General features: G+C 56.6%; 1 protein-coding gene across 1 annotated transcript; it reads right to left on the reverse strand.

The window, feature by feature from the left end:
• Nucleotides 1-6,331: 6,331 nt before the first annotated feature.
• PTPN7 (protein tyrosine phosphatase, non-receptor type 7) lies at nt 6,332-16,663 on the reverse strand. The gene is made up of 10 exons (XM_010584531.1): nt 16,594-16,663; nt 14,902-15,130; nt 14,289-14,472; nt 13,751-13,835; nt 12,975-13,051; nt 10,074-10,211; nt 9,069-9,179; nt 8,291-8,448; nt 7,302-7,415; nt 6,332-6,752 (listed from the first exon to the last, which is right to left on the reverse strand). Exons 2-10 carry the CDS (start codon nt 15,030-15,032, stop codon nt 6,659-6,661), a joined length of 1,092 nt encoding a protein of 363 aa, XP_010582833.1. The 5' UTR covers nt 15,033-15,130; nt 16,594-16,663; the 3' UTR covers nt 6,332-6,658.
• Nucleotides 16,664-24,126: the final 7,463 nt, after the last annotated feature.

A 24,126-nucleotide genomic window follows, 5' to 3' on the forward strand; every position in this document is an offset into this window, starting at 1 on the left:
GCACCCCCTGCACCCAGCACCCCCTGCACCCTGCACCCCCTGCACCCCGGGCACCCTGCACCCCTGCACGTTGCACCCCCAGCACCCAGCACTTCTGCATCCCGGTACCCCGCACACCCTGCACCCAGCACCCCTCCACCCCCAGCACCCCTGCACCTTGCGCCCCCAGTTCCCCTGCACCGATCACCCCCTACACCCTGCACCCCTGCACCCTCAGTACCCCAGGACTTTTGCAGCTCCAGCACCATTGCACCCTGGACCCCTGCACCATGCACACCCAGACCCCTGTGCCCTGCAGCCCCCCCACCCAGCAGCTCCAACACGCCTTGCACCCCTGGCACACCTGCACACCCTGCACCCCCAGTACCCCTGCAGCCTGCACCAAAACCATCCCTGCTCCCGGCACCTCTGCACCCAGCACCCACTGCACCCTGCACCCCCAATACCCCTGCACCCTGCACCACTGCACCCTGCACTGGCCCCGCACCCGGCAGCCCTTGACCTTCCTGAGTCCTGCACCTTCCACACCCAGCCTCCCCCACCCCCCGATTAGCCCCTCTGCTCTTTTGCACCCAGTAACCCCTGCACCACGCAGCACGTGTCTGGCACCCTGCATGGGCTGGCGTGTATCCTGCACTCTGGGACAGAGCCTCTGCAGCAGCTGGCACCTGCCCCCTCCAACTATGCCAGCTGCACCCATGCAATCCTGCACCCTGACAAGTCTTTTCCCCTGGACCCCAGCTCCCCCATGTGCCTGGGGGTCCCACAGGGCTCGCCGGTGCACGCAGCAGGCCAGCCCATAGGGCTGCTCCCCTGCCCTCCAGCCCCTCTGCAGGCCACGCCATGGTCCACCTGTTATCACCTGCCTGAGATATGGCCATGGCAGGAGAAAAAGTGCCTGGCCAGGGGCCAAGGCAGTTTGGGTGGTGCAGCAGGAACCACCCCTCTGCCATGGGTGCCCCTTCCTCAGGGCTGGTGAAAGTGGCCGTGCGGAAGTGCTAGGTGCTCCCAAAGGACCATGTGGCAGCGTGACACCGGTGGTGGCAAGGGTGAGGTCCCAGCAGGGACCCCAGGTCCCGAGGCTCAGGGGACACTAACGGGTGGGATGAGGGTGACCTGGAGGTCCAGCCCCATGAGAAGTGCACCGTGGTGTGAGGGGACCTCATGGGCACAAAGGGGACCTTGTCCACCTGCTGTTTTCTTTTCAGTGATGGGACAGTCACTGGTTTTGTGGATTTGGAGGCTGGGCTTTGACCTGGCACTTTGCCCTCGGGCCTCAGTTTCCCCAGGTAATGGGCTGCACGTGCTTTCATATTTTTACCCTTTGATTTCTCAAGACAAGACCTCTGCAGAGCCAGGACTCCAGAGAGATGTCACAAGAGCTGATGAGCACTTTTCCATATGCAGAATGAGACAAAATTCAAAGGCACAACTTTCTCAAGGGATGTTTCTGTAAGACGTTTATACAACCTGCTGCAACACCAGCCTTTAGAGATCAGGTTGGGCCCTGCAGCCTCAAAACCCCCTCATTCTCTTGCTTAGCCAGTTGCAAGGGGATGCCAAGCTGCTCCTGCACTCTAGGTACTTGTGCTGGTTGTGCTTTCACTCTGCCTTGCCCTGCCACCTTGATGCTGAGTGCTCAGGGCAGTCCGCTGCTGGCTGCCCTGGCCAGCTGTGCGATGCCAACCAGGCTCATTTACATCCAGGCTGGATTTGAGCCAGTCCTAAAGTGAGGGCTGATACACAGGGGCATTTGCAATTCCCTTACACTGGGGTGAAGAGGCAGGACCTTTATTCTAGCAGTTGTTAGGGAAAGCCCACATGCAGAGGAGGTTGCTCACGCTCCCATGAGACATGAGGATGCTGAATTCACTGGTGGGGCTGCCTGGCTGCCTGAGACAAAAGTGTGCACACAGAAAATAGAGAAACTGAGCTGTGGTTGGCTCTGCCTCACAGTGGGTGTCTCAGAGCCTATAACAATTAATGGTGGGAAAGAGTTTCCATCATGTACTGTAAGTCACTGGGAAGCTGCCTTTGTTTTCAGAGACAAAAAACATTTTGCTTTCAGAGATGCTGCAGACTGCTAAAGATCCTCATGCTCTCAAAGGGAGGCCTAAGGAAACAGGAATATCACTGCTTTCTGTAATTACTCCATTGTAGCTCCTCCTCATACCAGTGAAAAATTCATCGTCCCCCGATTCTTGTGTGTAATTTCTGCCTGAAGATGGCTTTTTTTTTAACAGATTCCAGCCCAGGGAATGTCTCCCTGCACCAGTTTGGGGCTTCCCACCCAAAATGCCTGTGGAACTCAAGTTGTTAGCAGAGATTGCCTCCTGATAGCACGTGTGTTACTGCAGTCCCTGCCAGACAAACTGTCCATCCAATGCTCAAACAAAACACACCCCTCACAGCAGAGATGGGAGCTGGGCGAGTCCATCCCCATGAGGGGAGAGACATGAGCAAATGAGAAAAAAAGACCCTTTTCATGTACCGGCCTCCCCTCTGCTCATCACCATTTCCCTTATCCCCATCAAGGGAAGGGACTCACACCAGCCCTGGCAGGTTTGGAAACATCTGGTTGTTTCCTGCTGCTTTGAACCAGAGGAGCCCAAGCTCTGCTCCCTGCAGAGGAGCCGTGGCGATACATGCAGGGATGCACAAGCTGGATCTGGTCCGCATGGCTGCATCTCTACAGTGTTGTTGCCCCTGCTGTCACCCCATGCTCTCCATGCCAGGAGTGTGGGACTGGGCAGAGCATCTTGTGCAAGAGCCAGCACCACTCCAGGACCTCTCCAGACAAGAGCATATTTGAAATTCCCTGAAGGTTTTGATGTGGTTGCTCAACCAAGTTCCTTAAAGAAACTGAATTGTCAGGGCTGTGCCCGTCCTAATGTGGGTAACAGATGGCTCATTCTCCATGTTCCCCTGTCTCATGGTTTAACCACTGGATTACCAAAGACCAGCACGAACAGATGCCAATCCCATACCCCACAGTGTCACTGGTGCTCCCAGCCACCAGGTCAGCCTGTCCCTCTGGTGCTGGGTAAGGTGCTGCTGGGTGGAACTCATCCTCTGCGGGGTCCCACCTGCTCCCAGTGCTCTCACGGGGCCTCTGTGAGCTCCTGGGACCCCAGTGCTGTCCTTGAAATGTCAAAGCATGCCTTGAAATTTCTCCTTTTTGGGTGATGGCTTGGTCATTGATTACTTGGAGTCCGTGAGAATGCTGTTGGAGACTCGTCTGTGGTTACATTGCTCATCTGAGTGGAGAGCTGTTATTGCATACCCAAACCGCTAGATTTTGGCACATCCTACCCCAATGCCCTGCTCTTCCAAGAAGCTGGCCGCAGCGGTGCCCTGCTGCAGCCTGCTGTGGTGTGCTATGTTAGATGGGGACACCATGCAACCCACTGGCACTCTCCATCAGCTGCAGAGAATTTGGAGCACCTTGGGTCTCCTTCCCACCAGCAATGCCTGTGCGTGTCGCTACGGTGATGTGCAGCATGTGGCCACCATGTTTTTTTCTCTCATCCTAGGCAACCTCCAGCATGGTGAGTTGTCGCAAGGGTAGGGAAATGGTTTACCAGCCTGGGAAATCCCAGGCCAAAATTACAGTCACGTGGAGAACGGACTTTTCCTGAACCCTGGGCAGGACCTGGCCTCCTGGGGACATGGTTTGCAGGAGTCTGCAGCCCAGGGCCTCCAGTACCAGAGCTCCCTGCCTGGTTGTCTGGGCTGCACCTCCAGCAAAGCACAGAAACACCATGAGAAGGAAAAAGACAGCGGGGTCTATACCAGGTTTTTAAGGGAGGGGAATGAGGAACAGGAGCAATCTTGCCCCTGCTGAAACCCCTGGCCAAGCTCAGGGGCTTAATCTCAGCCCGGGGCATGGGGAGACATGAGATTTTGGAGCAATTCTTTTCCTTTGACTACTAGGCATCCCATGCTCTTTATGGACAGGGTAAAGCAGTTTCTCAGGACATAGGGATAAGCCTGACACAGCCAGACCAGATCAAACACCCTGCTTCACCCCTGACATCAGGTAAGCCGCGGGATGGGGTTTTGCAATAACACAGGCAATAGTCCAGCATAGCCCTGAGGAGTGCTTGGGAAATAAATAGAGACATGGAGAGATACTCAGATAGTGCAGTCGTAATGGCCTGAGAACTGTCTTGAACAGATAGAGCTGGTAGAAATTGAGATTGAAAGACAGGAAAACTGCTTAACTGATCATAATCTGCATCAGACAGCTGAACTGGCAAAACTCCCAGCACCCGGTGGGGAATCTGAGAGGGGGTGACAACACCCCCTGCCCAGCAGCTGGTCCCAGTGCTGCTCCTGCATGCCTTGAGAGACCCTCAATGCAGCTCTTGCTGCAAGCCTGCCCTAACAACTCTCATGTTGATAATAAACTGAAAGCATGAGAAAAATGGTGCATGTCCTGCTGTCCAGGGAGCACAGGAAAATACTGTGCCTTGGTACAGCCTGCAGGCTCTTCAAGTTCCCCTGCCTGATGGCAATGTGGGGAGGAAAGACTTGGGGAGGAGGATGCTGTGGGCCAGCTGAATTAGAGCCTGTCTTAGATGAACTCAAAACTTCTAGCAGTGGCTTCAGAGACACCATCAAAGGCAACAATGTGACATAAAATTAACTGAGCGGCCAAAGTCCTGAGCCATGTTTTGACCTTCAGGGGACTCATGGAGGCTTTGCAGTCTCTCCAAGAGCGCAGGCATGAGGCAGGAGCCCTGCAGAGACCAAGGTTCCCCCTGCAGCAGTTGGCTGGGCAGGCTCAGTGGCATGAGGAAGGATTGACCTGGTGGCAGATATGGGGAGATCGCTCCACTGGGGAGATCCAGACACTGTAGACTGAAGGACGTTACTTCAGATCTGGGTTTTTTCCTGCTGTGGGGTCAGGGAGTGGGTTTATTCCTGGTGCCATGGGAGGGGGCTGTGCTAGCAGAGAGTCTCTCACTGTCTGTTACTTTTCCATCCACTCTCTGAGACATTTCTGCAAAAGGATTTGCTCCTTGCAGCGAGCAGATGCTTAACATGGCTTTATTGTGCTATAGCAAGAGCCCTGGCAAGTACTTTATCCGGAGAGTCTGCAAACACATGAGAACAACTAATAAGGACTACCAGGGCTCAGCAATACATGATAATTTCTGTAATATTGGGTATTTTTGCACAGTGGGACATGCCTGGTCTGCCACTGGGTTTGCTACTTATGCCCAGCGAGATTAAGGAGAAGCAGCTGACTTTGGCCCACTACCCATCCCTGGACAAGGCTGATTCACTTGCTTACTTGCTGCTTTTAGGAGCAAGGAGAGGAGCAGTGAGGATGGGATACTGGGGGGGGATGACACAGGCCAGAGGAACGCCCCTCCTGGACTGATGACAAGTCAGGAGAACTGCAGAGTTAAGGATAAAACTTCTCTTTTCATTCAATCATTTCTCCTCCCAAGAGAGCCACAGAGCCTGAACAACAGGCACTAGGGCAAAACCATTGGGCAGCCATTCAACTGCATTTTGGGGACCCACGGAGTGGTGGAGGGGGATCCATGGACACAGCCCTGATCTGGGGATGCCCGGGGAGCCGAGGCAAGCTCAGACTCTCTCAGCAGGAGGACTGACCCTTTTTTCCCTGGATCTCAACCACCAAGCAGGCCACATCAGGGCTTGTGGGCACAGGCAGGCACGGGCTAGGCAGCCCCCAGCTCCTTATCAGTCCTCGCTGCCCAAGAGTGTGTGCAACACCTGTCAGCTGAAGGCCAGTTTCGAACAGCTTTAAAATATTTTACAGAATATTTCCAACTCCATGCTTTGTGCCAAAATGTTTCTCCCTCTTCTCCCCCCCCCCCGAATTTATCAGTGAATAAACAACCCAGCGAAACCCAAATATTATTTTGTTCTGATTTCAGCAAAAAAACAAGAATGCAAAACCCCCACCCTCATGTAACAAAAGGCCATTGGGAACACATTGCTTGCAAAACTGCAAACGCACTTAGGAACCTGCCTTACTTTAAGGCTGTTGAGAAGGTGTTGGCTGAAGATAGAGAGGAAAGCAAGCCACGTAACGAAGGCAACCAACTGTGCACCTTTTGTACTAAATCATCAAGGTGTATCTTTAGGAAGAAGAGCATTATGGCACAAGTTCGGAGCAAGCCCAGCCCTGCACGCAGCACATCCTCTGCCCACAGACGATACGCAGTCAGGAGAGAGGCTCTGTTTATTTGCAGGGTAATTCTACCAGCTCTGTGTCTAACAGGGTAAACATTTCTGTGCAGCTAAAAGGTAAACTGTGCTCCCGGTGCTCACCCAGCTTCAGTTCCTCTGCACAGCTTGCTCTTCTGGTTGAGGATAAAAAGTTGCATGTTTCAAAAGCCAAAGCTTCTTTCTGTGGGTGAAATCTGCCTCAAGCCAGCAGCAATGGCCACCTCGAGCACCCACTGAATCCCTCATGTGAACCTGCCAAACCTTGCTCATCCCCAGGGTCACAAGGCCACAATCCCCGTGGGTTTTCTTGGCTGTGCTCATCCTGACGGATGCTCATGCTGCTGCTCTGTGGCCCGGTGGCAGCAGGAGGGGTTTTGGTGGAGGTGTCCCCGAGGCTGGTGCAGGAGAGGTCGGGGTGAGGAGCTGGCAGCCCAGTGGGAGCCCTGCACTAGTGGCCTCCTGCCTCCAGCAGCTGGGAAGCGTAGAGAGCTAGTGTGTGATGGAGGAACTGGTACTGCTCGCTTGTCTGGATCATCCCGCCTCTGCAAGGGAAAGGCAGGTCCCACTGACAACCTCACCAAAGCCCACAACCCCATAGCCAGCTCCCTGCTCCTGGGGCACAAATATTCCTGCTTCACCCACCACGTCCAGGTACCTCTGAAACAGGCGCCAGAGCTGCCCAAAGAGTATTTGGGCTCAGAAGCACTGCTGGGCTGTTCAACATGCAGATTAGCAACTGATTTGGCTCTAATTTTTACTGGTTCTTCTTGAAAAGTGGCAAAATGGAGTGTTTCTGGATTTAGTGGCTGAGCTGGAAGGGGCAGACTGGCTGTCAGGTTCAGAGCCACTCTCCTTTCACTCACGTCCTCAGGTCCCCAGAGCTCTAACAGCCCTGACACGAAAACCAGCCTGGCACTGGGGAATCATTTGCTGTTGACAAATCTGCATCTTTCAGCAACTCTTCTGGTTTCTATCAAAAACTGTCCCCATGCCCCTTCATGATGCCCATCCCCACATGCCTCCCACATCCCTCCTCCCAGGCCTGGCACCCAGCAGGACCCTCCAAGGAGCCGCCTGCTCTGAGTACCCACCTGTCTATGCGGAGACGGCACACAATTCCCAGGATATCAACCTCCCCCTTGTCCTTCAGCTGCTGGCACCCAATCCTGGTAGCGATAAAGCAGCCCGTCCGGCCAATGCCTGCGCTGAGGGACAGAGATGGCTGTGCTGAGCACTGACAGTATCCAGTGCCTGGACCTTAATCTGTCCAAGCTGGACATACTCCTGGATTGGTTTGCTGCCATGATTTCTTCCTAGATGGATGCTGGGGTCCTGGTGCTAGCTGCCAGACCAACTTTCTTAGCCAGGCACCAAAAGACATGGGCTGGTGTCATTCTGCCATAGCAAGGAGGTCTTGCTATGTTGCACGGCCCAGCTGAGGCTGCGCTGGAAGCACAAAACCAGTCTGTGCCCCCCATCCCTGCACAATGCAGGGGTCTCTGCAGCCCCTTTACCTCCCCTCCCAGCTGTGCTCTCACCCCAGGCACTGAGCAGTTTGCACTGGGGCAGGCCAGCCTGCGGCATTGCACACCAAGTGTGTTGCATAGAGATGACTGGGTGCTCTGCTCCGCTGTCCCCAAATTCACTCAGCAGTGAGAGAAAATATGCAGAGGCCACCTCTTCCAGGAGGCCTGCCCTGGAAAATAGCTTCACAGCCAAGCCACAGGCCATGCTCAGTGGCAGAGGAAGCAGGAGCCTGAGCTGTGGATCTGCCACAGGTCTGGTGGCTGAGTCCTGACTTTGCAGAACTCTCCTGCTCCCACCTTGCTGTCCGCAGACCGAGGTGCAAACCAGATTTCTTTACGGAGCAGTATGCACTGTGGTAATGCTACCATCCTGATGCCAGGACAGGAGTTGCTGGTTGAACAAGTCTGCTATGGGGATGCCGTGCCCTGGGATTTCTGCACCACAGCAGGACCAGCTTATGAGCATTCACATGTGGGATTTTCCTCTCCAGCATTTGCAGATTGACCCCAAGGTGAAGAACACACATGGGCTTAGGTGAGGGGAAAGCTCTTACCTGCAGTGCACAACGATGGGCCCTGGGATGGCTGCAGCCTGCAGAGTGTCCTCCACCTTGGACACCAAGTGCAGCAGGGGCTTGGCTGACTCGGGTGTCTGCTGGTCCGGCCAGGAAGGGAAGAGGATGTGTTTGACCTGGCGGCATTCACCTTCAAGCTTTTCCAGCACAGAAGAAAGAGAAATCAGGATGTGGGAGCGCAGACTCGCTGGGCTGGGCCAAATGAAGGCATGGAGTCCAGTTCAAGCAGAGGCTGGGCAGCCTCTGCCCATCTCATCTGCTCTCCTCCCAAATCACTCTCTGAGCCTCTGCCAGATGCCCAGGAGAGACCCCTGGGCCAGGAGGACTGGGAGGTGTCCCATCCAAGAAGATGGGAACAGATGCAGAGTGTCCCAATACTGTCCACACAGTCCAGGCAAAGCCAGCAAGATCCTTTTGGCCAGTGTCAGCCCAGGGTGACTACGGAGAGCCTGTGGAGCAGAGCCCAACAGCACAGTGCAAACAACAACGGGCTAGTAGAGAAGGTCTCCCCAGCTGATCCCCTCTCCTCTGCACCTCAGGGCTGGGTTCTGCTCCCTCTCAGCCTCCTCGGGCAGGCAGGAGCTCTGCAGACCCTCCTCTGGCAGGTGGCTCATAAGACCCAGCTCTCCAAGACATGAACCCTCTGCTCTCCTGTCACGCAGCATTTGCCATCCCACTAGAGAGCCTGGGGGTGTCGGGGGCACTGCTGGGCCCTGCTGGTCTCCCCCTCTGACCCCAGGATGGAGCTCAAACCCACCTGGATGGAGAGATCCCGGACCACGTACTCCACATACTCGCTCACCCCCTGCACACGGATGGTGAAGGGGCCGTAGGTGTCCTCCTTCTCAGGCCAGTAGTGGACACATTTCTGAAAGAACAAGGCAGGGTTTGTGGCTGTGGAGATGCCTCAAGGCACCCACTGGATGTTTGAGCTATGCTTTGCTCAGTGCTCTGGGGAAAAGGCATCACTCGAGGAGGTGTGGGGGAACAGGGAAGGGGGATGTGTAGTGATACAGAGGGGAAGCTAAGGAAGGGACAGATCCCTCTTCCCACATCTGCTCCCCCTGCACCCTCTCCCATGCCCTGCCATACGGCTTTCAGACCCCAGGGCTGCATGGCTGTCCCCAGCCCCAGGGGAGCTGTGTCTGGGGCAGTTCACATCCTGCCAGACCCAGAAGGACCCAGCCTGCCAGTGGAGGCAGGCACAGTGATGCTGCGCCAGCTGGGGAGAGAAGGGAGAAAGGACGTGGCCAGGAAAGAGAGGGTGAGTTCCCCCAGGCAGGAGCGGCTTGGATGGGGAGCCAGGGATCCCAGCCAAGGCAGAGGGTGGCTGCCACGCAGGGCACAGTGCTGCCAGCTCTCATCCGAGCCTGGATCCACTGCTGAGAGCTCCCAGCCCAGGAGGAGAGCTGCTCGCAGCCAGAGGACACTGCTGACCATTGCTTCTGCTCCCTCTCCCAGGGGTTGCTTTAATCTCTTTATCCTATTATCCAGCTGGCAAAGTATGCCCAGAGCACAAGAGGCCACGTGAGGAGGAGAAGCTTTGCTGGATGAGGCCAAGGGTACAGCCCTGGGGCTCTCCTCCTCCATGTGTGATTTATTGATAGATTGGGGGACCCTCTGAGAGCAAAGCAGAGAAAGCAAGGAGGTGCTCAGACCACATACTTGGTCTCGCATAACCCTTTACTGTTGTTATTACCCCACCCCACCCTTTGCTCCTGGCTGGGGTGCTGTGCCTGGGCCTGGGGAGGGACAATGGTACCTCTTTGCGCTCCTGGAGCTTGGTTATCATGACGATGAGGGGCGCCTCCTCCTGCCACACCATCTCCCAGAAGTCAGTCACAGTGTTCAGCATGGGTCCCTGGGTGGCAATGTACTCCCGGGGCCGCCCTGCGTAGCCCTGCCGAGCACATGGTACATCAGTGATGCTGGGGGGACACCCTGATGTGTGAGGGAAGCCTGTCTCCAGGCCACTCCAGTCCTCATGGTGCTTTTCTTCCTTTACAGGTGAGAGGCCAGGCCACACAGGCTGTTTCCTACTAAACCTGTCCTTGAAATGCTTTTATAGACCTGATCAGGAACTATCAGACATCTCCACCCTCCCAGTCCCACAATCCAGGAGCAAGCCCATGAAGCAAGCCATGTGCACCCAAGCTCCTTGCAAGCATCCCCAGGTTATCGGTGTGACAACAGCCAGCGTGATGGATGCCTTGGTGAGGCAGAGCTCAGGCAGGGAGCAGCACTCCTCACCGCAGGCATTTCCCCAAGGACAAGCAGAAGTCATCAAGCCCTGCTCTGGCTGGGACCGGGGATAGTCCCAGCTGGGTCCCACCAGTCCTGCCCCCCGCCAGGATCAGGAGGGGATGTGGCAGTGCCCAGCAGCAGGCAGGCTGGCTCTGGGGACACCTGGAGGGGTGGTTGGCACAGGCCCCTGCCGTGCCTCTGCCCCAGGCTCGGTTTCACAGCTCCAAGGATCCTCTGCCTCCATAGTCACTTCCTCCCCCAGTATAAAATTGCCAAAGAAATAGAAAAGCTGGGAGGTGCTCCGAGTCCTGCTCAGCTCCTGCTTCACACCATGGCCTCATGGGCAGGGCTGCTGGCCCAGCAGAGAGGAAAGCATGCAGCAGCAGCAGGCAGGAGCTGGAGGGCAGGCACAGGCAGAGGTGTGCAAGAGCCTTCTCCCAGGGTCAGTAATGTGTTACTCCAGCTCCCAGCTGTAGATGCCATTTGGCAATACAGCAAGGAGTCAGGGACCAAGCTGAGGATGCCCTGGGGATGCTGGAGGAGGCACCCACAGCGCCCACAGCTTTTGGAAAAGCGAGTACACAGCACTCCAGGCAGAGCTTTATGGCTTTATCTAAAGAGATCTCAGTCAAAAACACACCCAAACCCCTGTGATTTAATCCAGGTCTTTCCAGCAATCATGTTAACAGTTTGGTTCTACAAGAAGTTGCACCGGCCCAGCCAAGGGACAGGAACATTTTCCGGAACATTTTGTATAGCCCTTTTCTCATGCCTCAAGATGATTTCTTTTACCTAGGAAACATGATTTTCCATTCAGAAGCAGACTTACAGTAAGACCTGGAGGTGTCAACACTGGGAATTTCCCCCTACCTGCTCCTCATGCTCGAAAACATTTCATGGGATACCGTCAGCAGGAAAAAACATTCAATCCCAGATAGGGGCTGATGTGATCAAATGCCTGCAGAGCTCTTCCAGACTCCCTGTGCCTCCCAAGCATGCCAGAAGCAGGCTGGGTTGCTAATTTGCTGATGTTCCCACAAATTCCTGCACCATGACACCCTTGGAGAGGTAAGTGGAAGGAAGGAATAAGGAAATACCAGCTCCACACAGGGATGTGTGGGCACACGTGTGCTCAGGTGTGTGCACATATATGTGCATATGTGTGCGAGATAGGGATGGGCAGTGTTTGTGCATTTTTGTTAGCACTTGTGTGAGACAAAGAGGATGCTACATGCTCACATACACCCTGATGCATGTGGACAGGGTGATGGTGTCACCCGATGTGAAGCTGCATGCTGCCAGGCTGCTTCAGGAAGACTACTCTAAAAGTAGGCTTCTGCTGCCCATGTTCATACCCTCATTCGGGCCAGCAAGCCTCCCAACAGTTTTAGGCATGGAGCTCCTGTGTCCTAAGTCAGACTTTGACCCTCACCGCAGGGTGCTGGCAGCTCACACTGCTGCTGCCTTGTTGTATCCCACCCATAAGGACCATCAGAAAAGAAATGCTACTAAATGCCCTCCAGCTCCATCCTGCACCCTCAGACCACCTTCCACGGGTCTGTCTGTCATACTAGATGGCACTTTTGCGGGCTTCTTTTCTGAGCCCCACATTCCCACACTGTCCTCACTGCCACGCACCCAGAGCAGCTGTTGACCCACCTCTGTTTCCCAGCATCCTGGCCTGTCCCAAGGGGAGGGATGCTGAAATGAGATTAATTGCTCAGAAAGAAGCCTACCAACCAGGCAAAGCTGGCACCTGGCTGACACAAAAGCCTGTTTTAGAGTGATATATGGTTCAGCACAATCGAGACTGCAGCCTGGAAGGGGTCATTTGCACAGGATATGACTATCATAAATCAGGCTGCCTGAAGTAACACCCTTGGGTCTAGCGACTTCTCAGTCTCTGGAAGGGGATCCCATCGGGCGTCAAAGATAAGCCATGCTCTCCCCTTTGTTAGCTTTCTTCTTGGGAAATTGCAACAAACCCCCTGAGCTGACAGGAAATTCCTGGATGTGTAAGGGTTGAACAGCACCAGGCTGGGATGCTCCGTTGGCAGCTTGCCTCCTGTGACCTTGCCAGACAATGGACTAGTGCATGAGGAAGAGATGGGAAAGCCACTGCAAGGGAGCCCATACAGGTGCCCAAGCAGCAGGAGCCAAGCGCAGTCACCTCATGAGACTTTCCCACCAAAAGGGACAGTGTGTCTGCCCTGCACGGATGGAGCCACATCTCTCCAGCTCAGAAAGGGGTGAAAAGTTCATACTGTTACCCCAGGGCAGCCACAGGACAGTGGGTGACAGTCAGTGCCCCGGCATGAGGGTCCCAGTGTGGCACCTGCAGCACCGAGTTTGCAGCCCGATGCCTTGTGAGCCATGGGCTGCAGGACCTGGGAGACCTCCAACCAAGGAGGACACTCACCGTGATGTAGTTGGCATTTATGTAGCTGTCTTCCTCCTGGTTTCTTGCCCTCCTGAGACAGACCCGGCTCTCAGGATCTGAAAGACATGGCAGGCATTACCCCAGGGACAGTCTTTCAGAGCCTGACCCCGACCATCCTCTCTGCCTCGGCTCCAGAGCCTGGAGCCTGAGTCCTCCAGCTCGATGCCATGCTCAGAGCTGTCTGCAGCCTCCCTCCGGCCCCTTCTTGCCCCACTTCACCCTCACTACCATGGCAGGGTACAGCCAGTCATGCCCAAGCCTGCCTGTACCACAGTGAGTATGTGGGGTAACTCACCCGCCAGGCAGTAACTTCCCAAGGCCTTCCCACAGTGCCTGCCTAGAGCCCAGACAAGTCCTCCTATAATGTTCTCAGCCTTTACACCCCTAGTGACATGCCCTTGGGACATGTAAGGCCCCATGGTGATAGGGAGCAACCCAGGCTGGGCTGTCATGTGCTGCAGCCCTGGGAATACACCCCAAGGAGTAGCTCTCCACACCACCCCATAACACAGTGTACACCCCCTGCTACACAGCACGCAGGTCCTGCAACATGGGGAGCAAGAACAAGCACGGCAGGAGCACTAAGAGCACTCAGGAGTGCCCACCCCAGTGCCAGGGCTGCTCCAAGTCACCTCTCTCCCAGGCACAAACACCCATGCACACCCCCACCCCCACACATGCACACACACACCCCACCTTTCCCTGCACATGGCACCTGGGCAAATGTGAGGCAAAGGGAATGCAGTGGCACATACTGGGAAGGATGGTTTTGTATCTGTCCTTGGAGGCACGTCCAGGGATCTCCAGCTCCTCCGGACTAACAAAGTTGGGTGGGATTTTCTGCAGGGGGAAAGAACAACTATGAGGAAAACCCCATTGCTGCTACTTGCATCCCCTTGTCATGGCAGAGCTGGTCCCCCAGGTAATGAGAGGCTGGCCCAGAGACCTAGCAGCTTCACCACAGATGTCAGCTCCTGGGATGAGCCCTGTCCTTACCCCAGATGTGGTGGGACACCTTCCAGAGAGGCCACCTTGGGAGAAGAGCTTGTCATGGGAGGGCAGGACAGGCTTTCCAAGGACACAGATGGGACTTGTGTGCACCAGGGAGCAGGCAGCCAGGGGATACCCAGGGCTCCCCTCATCTCTGCCCACATCAACTTCCCTGCCACAGGTGCTGTGGGGCACAGCTGGCCTCAGAGCCTCCCTCAGAGATGTCCACCCCTGCCAGTCCCCACCACCATCAGCCCCTGACGTCCCTCATGTGAGAAGCAAGAGGGGAAGGGAGCATCGCACCGAAAACTCCTCCTGGAGCTGTGTCAGGCTCTGGGCATGTTGCTGGAGCTCCTCTCTCCTCAGCACGTGGCTGGATGTCCTCAGGAACTTCAGTGTGATGTCCCGTGGTGTGCAGACAGGCTGGATGGGCTCCACACTCCCCAGCGAGCTCATGTCCAGCATCAGCGACACGTTGGACCCCCTTCTGTGAGGCAAAAGGGTCCCTGACTGACCCTCTGCCACCTTGGGACAGGGGGACAGCCCATCCCGCCATATCATCAGTTAAAACCACCCCACACCAAGCAAAAGCCAGGCAGAGAATAACAGAGGATGAAGAAAGGGGGCAGGTAGAGACCCCAGAAGATGGGGGGGTTGAGGAACAAGGAATTAGCTGGTCATTTGCCAGAAAGGCCCCAAAGGGTGGTGTCTAGATTTGGCCCGGGCTGGGCTGGGGGGCGGTCAGGGCTGCTTCCACACTCAGACCTGGCATCTGCACAAGTCATCAGGCAGAGGGCTGGCAGGGCTGGGCTGGGAGAAGGAAGTTTGGGGGAGCCCAAGCCCTGGGGCTGAGCAGTGCCATGGGCACTCACAGTCTGGGCTGAGATGGGCAGCCCACCCCATCAGCCATGCTTACCTCTCCTGAAGACGCACATGCTTCTTGGCAGAGGGACTGGGCTTGTCTGTCTTGTCCATGTCTGCCCCGGCTGCCCGGGCTGGCAGGCTGCCGTTATGAACTCTGGAGCACACCAAGCAGGCTTGTACCATGCTGCGGCAGCCACAAAGCCCTCGTCATGAAGCACAGGGAGTGGACACAGGGGGCCCTCAGCTCCTGGGGAATCAAGGAGCCATTGGAGTAGAAGCAGCTGGAAAAGAAAAGGCAGATCTGAGACATACCATGAGGCTGGGTGGACACACCTGCACTCCCCAATGGATGGTCCCTAAGCAAGGGACAGGTTTTAAGTCTTCAGCTGCCCTGGAACTAGGGCCCCCAGCCCCTGCATCCAGGCAAGTGGCACTGGGAGAGCTCCCAGCATGTTCAACCTCCGGGATGCCCGCAGCACTGCAGCCCACACAGGCACCCACTGGTGACCCTGGGCATGGCACCAACAGCCACCTGCTTGCACCGAGCAGAGGACACCCGTGCCCTGTGTTGGCGGAGCATGGTCTGGTTTTGGGGGAGCCAAAAATGCTCTCCACCTCCATGGAAGCACATGCTGCCATGTGTTTCCAGCCCTTCCCCTGTATGCCTGCTTCAGCCTGGGGACATGGTGGGGAGGAAGGAGAGCTGGGACCTGCATGAGCACAGCAGCATTTGGCAGGTGAGATGAGGTGGGTTGTAGGCACCACAGGGAGCCTGGCCAGCTCCTGATGTTGGGACATACGGAGCCAGGCACCCTCAACAGCCTCATGGCTCTGGTAAGGGAGGGATGACCCTGGGACAGCCTCCTCCATCCCACAGGTCTCAGCAACTGTCAAGAGGAAACTGCTTTATCTCCGTGGTTGAGCAAGAGGCGATGAGGTAGCCTAGATGGAGGAGGGTGCCAGGGCTCCACCACCACCAGCCCCGGGACAGCCCCTGGCAGGGACAGGGAGATGCAGGTGATGCTGGTTCACCTCTGGGCAGAGCTCCTCATGGTGCAGGCAGCACCCTGGGATCGTGAGGCTCCTTCTCGTCCCCAGCTCCCTCCATGAGGAGAAGACAGACCCAAAGGGACAGGGCAGGCTGCAGAGTCAGAGCTCTTGGTGGGCAAAGAGTGGGATTCCAGGTACACCATCTGCTCAGGGAGGTCCTGCAGAGTACCAGGTCCACACTGTGGCTGTGCTGTTTGGGAATGTGGCTAGGGCAGGAGCTGTTCCTCATGACTCCCCGCTACCGAGCTGCATTGCTGGGGTGGCAATGCCACCGCTGCCATGCACACTATCTCCATGGCCCATGCAGGGCAGCCTGGGGGCTCTGTACTGCCGGGGTGTCCCCCAGCCAGGCAGGGCAAGAGCATCTTCTCCCCAGGAGCCACAGCACCAGGACAGATCCTGACCAGAGACAGCAACAGGCTCCAACCCAGCAGACGTCCCTCACACACCAACCAGGAAACACCTGGGAGATGCCACAACCAAGCCCCTGGCAGGCAGGAGGGCCCTGGGAAGAGCCCCAGCTGCCGGCACCTGCAGGGAGAGTGTCCCCATCACTCTGCCCAGCATCCCAGCCCAGCCCAGAGCTGCCCGGCAGCGAGCACATGCCCACCGCCTGTGGGTGCCAAGGCCCAGCACTGCCTGGTGGGGGTCCCCTCTCCAGCGGGCGGCATGGGTGGGCTGGGGAGCTGCCTACCTGCTGCCCCGCGGCGTCGGCTCCGTCGGTCCTGGCACAGGCCCGCAGGCGCCGCGCGTGTCGGTCTAACACCACGGTTTGAAAGTGTTCAGGAAGCTGCTTATCAAAGGAGCTGCTGCCTCTGCCGCTTCCTCTCCCTCCTTCTCCCCCACCCTGCCTGCCGCCCACACACATACCGGCCACATCGCCGCAGCTCAGCTCCTCCGCTGGGCTGCCTGCAGCCCCAGCCCTGCTCCCCACCAGCAAACCCCTGCCTCCCCCAAAATCCTGGGGTGCCTCCGTGGGCACCTCTGGCAGGGCTGGTGGCATGTTCTCGGTGCTTTCTGTGACCGGCCGTGGCCAGTGCAGTGCCAGCCCACGGGGCATGGAGGGACAGGCGAGACCTGGCCATGGGGCTGGGGCTACTGGCAGGACGGTTGAGGTGGGATGCTTCACGTGGTGCAGTGGTGCTGCTCTGGGGACACCAGACCCCACCTGCCCCACAGGGAGCCAGGATGAGTCCTCATGTCCCTGCCACCCTAGCTGTATCCCCTTGCCCAGGCTGTGCACCAGCCATTCCCCATCCCACTGCGGGGTGAGCCAGGGCTCTGCACCTCCCACCCTCAATGCTCGGCCATGCACAGTGTGCTCCTCGTGACACCCCACCGTCCCCCTAACCCACGTCCCTGTGGGTGCCACCTGCCACCCCTCTGCACCTGGGATCATCACTTGGCACCTTGGGGGAAGACATGTGGGCTCCCCCTCCCCAGCAGGGTAGGAAAGGGGGCATATTTAGGGAGGAAGGTCCCTGGAGGGTCTGGCTCAGGTAGGATAGGTCTGCCCTTGGGGCACTGCACACCCTTCCTGCCGATGGCCACTGCTGCCTGCCACAGCCCTGCCACTCTTCCTGTTTGTTATTGCCCGGGCTCTGTGCAGAGACACTGCATGCTTCCTTCCTTTTCTGCCCCCACCCCACTGCAGTGCAGCAGCTCCTGCTGTCCCCCCACCAGCCACCATGGACACCGCATCCCAAACACCTTCTCCCCCTGGCTGCTCCACTGGGTCTTCTCTGCTGCCCTGGGGAGTCCCCCACCCTGGGCCACCTCCAGTCCAGCTCACTGAGGTGACCAGGGCTGTCCCTAGGATGTGCAGTGCCAGCACTGCTGGTCACCAAGCTGGAGAGGTGCATGTCTGTGTGTTTGCAGGAACATGTGTGCAAGGGCGCGCCAGGGTGCCAGAACAAAATCTTCACTGGTGGCCTATGGGAGATCCTGTCAGTGCCACCTTTTACCCAAGAGCTGAGAGATCAGAGGGCCCAAGCTCCAGAGCAAAGTGCTGGGCTTGGCCAACAGCAGAGCAACCTTATCCTGGAGACAACGGCCACCAGCATCTGTGTCTCATGAGCAGATCCTGGGGTGCCACGGACTCTGCAGACCTAGACTGGACTCTGTATCAGGCCTGAGGATAGACTGAAGAATTGCTCCCTGTCCTATGCAGGATGAAAGAATTTGGCTGTAAGGGCCTAGACACAGTCCTACCACGGACAAACAATCCCCAGCACTGCCCTTCCCTCCCATGCTTCATCTTCTGACTGAGGAGAGTTCCTAAGATGACTGGCAGTGCGGTACTTAAGGTGGCCGCAAAACTTGCCCTCATTAGGGACCAGAGTTAACAAAGAGGATTCTTTCCTGAAGTATCAGCCTGTCAGACAATGCAGAAGCTTCCTTCCTCAGCAAGGCTGAGGCTGGGACTGTATCTGCCCTCTTAGTGTAGTGGGCGCCCCTCCCATCTGGGTGGCTTTGAGCTCAAGGGGTCCCTGAGGATGCAGCCAAGATGCAAACAGCTGGGGCCGCCCTTCCTGCCTTTTGCTGGCCTGACCCTGCACAGACCTGCTGCCTCCTCACCACCCTGTTCCTCTGGCACTGGGACAAGCAAGGGACAAGTTCAGCATGGCATTGAGGCAGATACCACTGAGCCTCCAGCACACGCAAGTCATTGGGCATGTGTTGGTGATATCTGTGCACCCACACTCACTCCCAACCTGCCCAGCTGCTGGGCACCTGTGATAGGGAGGATGGAGACAGCTGGACCTCCACAGACCTTTGCAGGGCCCAGTGAACATCCACAAAACCTAGCAGCACCCAAAGGTGCAGGGAAAACGGGGCTCCGATCCCCAGAGCTGAGCTGTCCAGAGGCCTTCGCTGTACCTGAGAGGCACCACAGGCACATCCTGCTCCTCTGCACGGAGCACAGTGAGCAGGAGACCAGAGGGCAGCACTGGCCATTGGGAGCTGGATTTTGGCCCTTTTTCCCCAAAGGGAATGGAAATCTTTCACCAAAATATGATTTTGTCCAAGAAACAAGCTTAAGCTGCAAAAGTGGTGTGGAAAAAAAGCTTTTATGGAGGCCAAGAGCTCCCAGTGTGCTGTCCATTTTAGTGATCTGTGGCCCAGTGTGATTTAAGAGATTTGATGGTCATTTCAAAAGATTTGGGATCCTCTCAGCAGTAAGTCCCTTCCTCCTTCTGCCAGGGTCTGCCTTGGTCATGAAACCCCCCTGAAAGCTGCAGAGAAGGATGCAGATGCATTCCCTTTGCAAAATGACCTTGTTTGGTTGCCCTGGGACCTAGTGAGTCCTGTGCCTCAGTAAGACCATGAACGGGGGTAAAAGGAGGAAACTGAGATATTGAGACGCACCGTATCCTCTGCCTCTGAAGCAACACAACAAGGTACTCATGCTCAGAGAAGTACCCCAGAAAACCCTCCAACACTTTCCCTCTGCCACTCATGGACCTCCCCATGCCACTGGCTTGGCTCTACTGGCCATGTGTGTGTCTGTGCTGGCTGGGACCAAGAAAGACACCCAGGACAGTACCCCTGGGAACCTCATCTGACCCCCTTTGGCTTTTCCTTTTTCAGAAAGCAGAGGGAGACTAAAAGGACTGTCCTGGCACTGGGGACTCATCCAGGATGGAGGGAACACAGGAGGGAAGCAAAGATGTGGTGCAGGGATGTGCCATAGCCCAGGCTCCTAGGGGCAGAAAAATCTGGACTTGCTGAGACCTCCTGACCCCTACATGCATCTGATGGTGCACAAATGGACCCCAGCAAACTCCCACCTGGCCAGCATGGCTCCTGTTCCTCCCCTCTGCTGAAGCACCAGCAGGCTGAGACATGACAACGGAGGTGCATTTGGGAAGAGACAGCGTGGGAGGCCACAGCCCAGTGGAGACCCACAGCACGAAAGACAAAGTGCTGGTGGAAAATGAGGCATGAGCCGGTGGAGGTATAGTAGACATGAGGGAGACCAGGAGTAGACAAAGCAGGAACACACTGTTTGACCCAGGGCACTTCTCAGCTCTCAGTGCCACTCCTGCAGCAACTTTCCCCCCATGCCTCGTTGCACCAACCCACGTGGCTGCTGCCTGCCTGGGCATGGCACGTGCACCTCTGCCTGCCCGCCTGCAGGAGCACACAGGCAGGATGTGCACCCACACGTGCAGAGTGAACATCCCTGTTTACGCATCGGTGTCCACCCATGCAGGTAAAGGGCATGCAAATACCTTGCTGGCCTCTGCAGAGCAGTGAGGTCCCAGAGGTGCACACAAATGTGCTTTTGTGCACGCTAATTCTGGCCATCCCTGCACCCCAGCTTGGAAAATGATGTTGCCACCCTGCTCCTCCTGAGGGACAAAGGTTGGGTCCACAGAAGGGTGCAGCAGTGAGGAAAAAGCCAGGAGCTGCTCTGGCCAGGAGTGCAAGGCAAGGGGCCCTGCATTGCTCTTCAGCCATGCTCACCCCATGTTGCACCACTAGCTCTGCACTTGATACATCAGGCTGGCCTGGGATGCAGAGCATGGGGGAGCCATGGGGTCCTACAAGGGACTACTGGGGCCGTGGAGGACTTGCAGCAGGGCCTGGCTTTGAGGGAAGAGGGTGTCCAGGCTGGGGGCAGACCCCCACCCAGGGATGGTTTGGTGTCAAAGCAGGACCAGGACTCCAGGGCAGCCACCTCCACTGCTATCTGCCATAGGCAAAGGAGAACCTGGCAGTCCCTGGAGGGCAAAGCCCAGAAGGGGATGGGGGGAAGCAGCACTGAAGGAAATGGCTCTGAGGTGGGTCCCATAGGGCCACAGCTGTGTCCTTCACCATCTTCCCTCCCTCCCCTGGTGGGGCAGGAGGGGTCAGGGCCCAGAACAGCAATGTCCCTTGCCCCCAGCACTCCTCTCTGCTCTGACATGGGAGGCAGTGGGGTGTCAGTGCCTGGATCCCTCAAGGGTGGCCTCCATCCTTGTGCTCTTACAGGTCACGTGGAGAGCAGGACTGCTGCAGGGAGAATATGGTCCCTGCTGCTGGATCCCTCCCCTGCCTCGGTGCAGAAGCCCCAGCGTTCTCCTGTCCCTGGAGGCATCCCACCTGCACAGCATCCCCAATGCCCAACAAGGCGAGCAGGGTGGGTGAGCGTGGCGTTTGTGTTTCAGGAGGTGATGATGATGCCCAGAGTGGTGCTGGGACAGCAGAGGATTGGTGATGGAGGGGCAGACATGGAGGGAAGGGTCTCAGCTGTCACCACATCTGCCATTCACCCTGGCCCAACCTGAGGTGCCCAGAGATGTGCCATGCGTGGAATTCCATGTGTCCCCTGTCTGTCGACACCTGTACATTAGGGTCATGAGTAGGGACTGGAGAGATCTGTGGCAAAGCCTCAGGGGTCTTGAAGGGGCTGTATGGCTGTGGTTTTATTTTCAGCAAGCCCAGCAGGACATGGGGACCCTACAGAGCTGGTGCTTTGGGGAAGCAGATCTGGATTTATCCCATTTATCCTGACTGGTACTTGCTGGTTGTTCACTTGCATTTTACAACTCCACTTCCATGGGGTCATCTTGCACCCGGAGCATCCTCTGGCCATACCCTCATAGTCAGTTCCCCTTGTGCAAAGAGCAGCTCCCAGCTTCAGACTGGGACTTGTTCTTCCCTCTAAAGCCCAACCAGTCCTCACGCCCATTTCTGCCCTCCAGCCTCCTGAGCACAAGCCTCCTCTCCCAGCCACCCTGCCCTGATCCACATGCCCCAGCACCTCTCCTCACCCTCTCCAAACAGCAGTGTAGCCCCAAAATCACCTGAGCCCAGGCACGCACTGAACTAGCACCCAAAACGCAGACGCTGCCCCTGCGGTCTCACTCCCCCAGGATTGCCTACCGCACCACGGCCTCGTCTCGCTGGGCCTCTGTCACCTTTGGGTCCAGTGCTCAGAAAGGGCTGGTCTTGCTCCCGCTGACACGACTGGGAGCCCAGGACGTCCTGCAGGGCTTTGGAGATTAGCCCATCTCCTTCGCTGCCTAAACATCGCTCATGGGCTTGAAGGTGAAGCAGCTGCCTCGGGATTCAGCAGACTCTGTTAAAACCGGCCGATCAGCTCCCGGCAGGCGTGAGAAAGACTATGCAATTAGCCTGAGCATCCCGCAGAGCGGGCTGCAGGGGGTGCGAACAGCCCAGTTACGGCACGGTATCGGGAGGGGGGGGCTCCGCGTCACGTGCCCACTGGCCTGGGGACAGCCAGGACCCGGGAGCTGAGTGAAGCACCTCTGCAGATTCCTTCTCCCGGAGAACAACGTCTCGCTACTCCGGCTTCCTCCGTGAGAGCGCATTCCCAAGGACAGCCCCGTCACTCTGTGCCGTGGTGTGCAAACGTCTGCCACACGCAGCCCGTGCTGGCGGGGCTGCGGGGAGCTCAGAGCCTGCAGAGCAGCGCTGCATGCAAGCCCGGACCCTCGGGCATCCCGCTGGGATGGAGCTGATCCTGGGGAGGGAGAGTCGGAGGAAGCAGACGCGTGACCTTCCTCCCCGTTGCCAGTGATGGTCTGCAGAGTTTGCTCCTGCTGCTGCCCGGCTCTGGCTGGCAGCAGTTAAGCAATTGCTGTTTCATTTTTTTCAATGCATCCACCGCTGATCTTGCCAGTCCCTGCACTCCTGCCCTCTATTCAAGGAGAACCAAAAGGATGGTTTATTACCCGGATTTCTTGCTTAACTGTTGGGGTTTTTTTCTTCTTTGAATGACTGCTGACTAGAACCACTTTTGGTTTCTGGAATTAGATATTCTCCCACATGTCCTGCAAACAAGCTGAGCTTTCCTCCAACTTTGAAAACAGAAAGACAGAGGCATGAACCATTGGTGTGGGGCTAGAAACGATGCAGTTAGTTGGTGCTGCTGTGTACTACAGAGGGGTGCGATGGCAGAGGAACAGCTCCCCTGGGAAAGGAGTTCTCCTAGTGTGAAGGTGTTTTACATCAGCATGGTTTATTCCTCTCCTCATGTGAGAACAAGCTCTCCGCATTCATTTTAGCTTCATGCGTGGAGGATTGCTCCTAAGTCAAGTGGTGAGAGTAGAGGGGATCTAAGCCAGCATGTGGGGCCAAGGTGCTGAGACTTTGACTCTCTGTCCAAAAAATGCCAGAGGAGAAGTCACGGAGGCACAGCAAGAGCCATGGGGCTACTTGGTCACCCAGGACACACTGCTGCACCTCAAGGGGACACAGCCCCAGCGCCAGCAGCAGGATCTTGCACATCCACGTGTCACTTGGGCTTGTCCTGCACTTCTCCGGCTGCCTCAAGAGAACTGTGCTTTTAGAAAGGCTGCCTGGAAACCTTTGTGTGCCTCAGTTTCCCCAGGGAGTTAGTTGTCTGCCTTGCACAGAAAGTCTGGCAGGGTGGCAGCAAACAGTGGCTTGCCCCAGGCCAAGAGACACACACATGTCTTCTCAGGAGGCTCTAGACCACAGCGCCTGCTTGCAAAACACTGCGAGGTGTGTGGGCTAGAAGGCGGCTACCAGGAACAAGAAACCCCCCAGCTACACTCCATCCCCAGAGCGTACAGGACAAAGCAGCTCCCTATGAAAAAGGCACAAAAAGGCCTGAAAATCCTGAAGACTCATCATGTTGTTCATATCCTGGGTCCCTTTGGCACGCTGCATCCTGTAGCAGCAGGGACCTCTGCACTCAGTCGCATGGACTGAGCCTTGCTGCCCGCCCCAGCAAAGCTCGGTTGGGTTTGCTTTACACAGTCCTGCTGTCTCCAGCCCCCAGGCTGTTTTCTCGTGGGGACACCAAGCGCGGTGACCTCTCGCTGGGCCGTTATCAATAACAGGAAACGAACTTGTCAGGAGGGGCAGGAGGGAGAGAGAGACCCAGAAAGAAAGGAAGCGGTTAGAAAGTAGTCACTTCCATTTTTGCTGCGAGAGAGCCTGCGCCCACGCGCTGCTGGGCTCCGGGGTAGCGGTGCTGGCTTTCCGCAGGTTTATCTGGTCTGGGATCGGCACTGAGTTTTTCGCAAGGAGCACACAGATCGTCTCCTAGCCCATGATAACAGCAAGAAAGAAGATAGTAAACCAGGGATGGTTAAAAATAGCCTGCTCTCAGCCAACGTCCGGTGCAGAAATAGGTGCAGCAAGTCAAACAGATGCTGAGTTTGTCACTCCACGGGGGCTAAGTTTCTTAACCTCGCTAAAAACAGCCCATGCATGTGATGTTGACTGTACCATCTGGCCCCAGACCAGG

The sequence above is a fragment of the Haliaeetus leucocephalus genome, unplaced genomic scaffold (assembly GCF_000737465.1).
Source record: "Haliaeetus leucocephalus isolate CR32 unplaced genomic scaffold, Haliaeetus_leucocephalus-4.0 Scaffold1000, whole genome shotgun sequence".
In the NCBI taxonomy this organism is placed as follows: Eukaryota; Metazoa; Chordata; class Aves; order Accipitriformes; family Accipitridae; genus Haliaeetus; species Haliaeetus leucocephalus.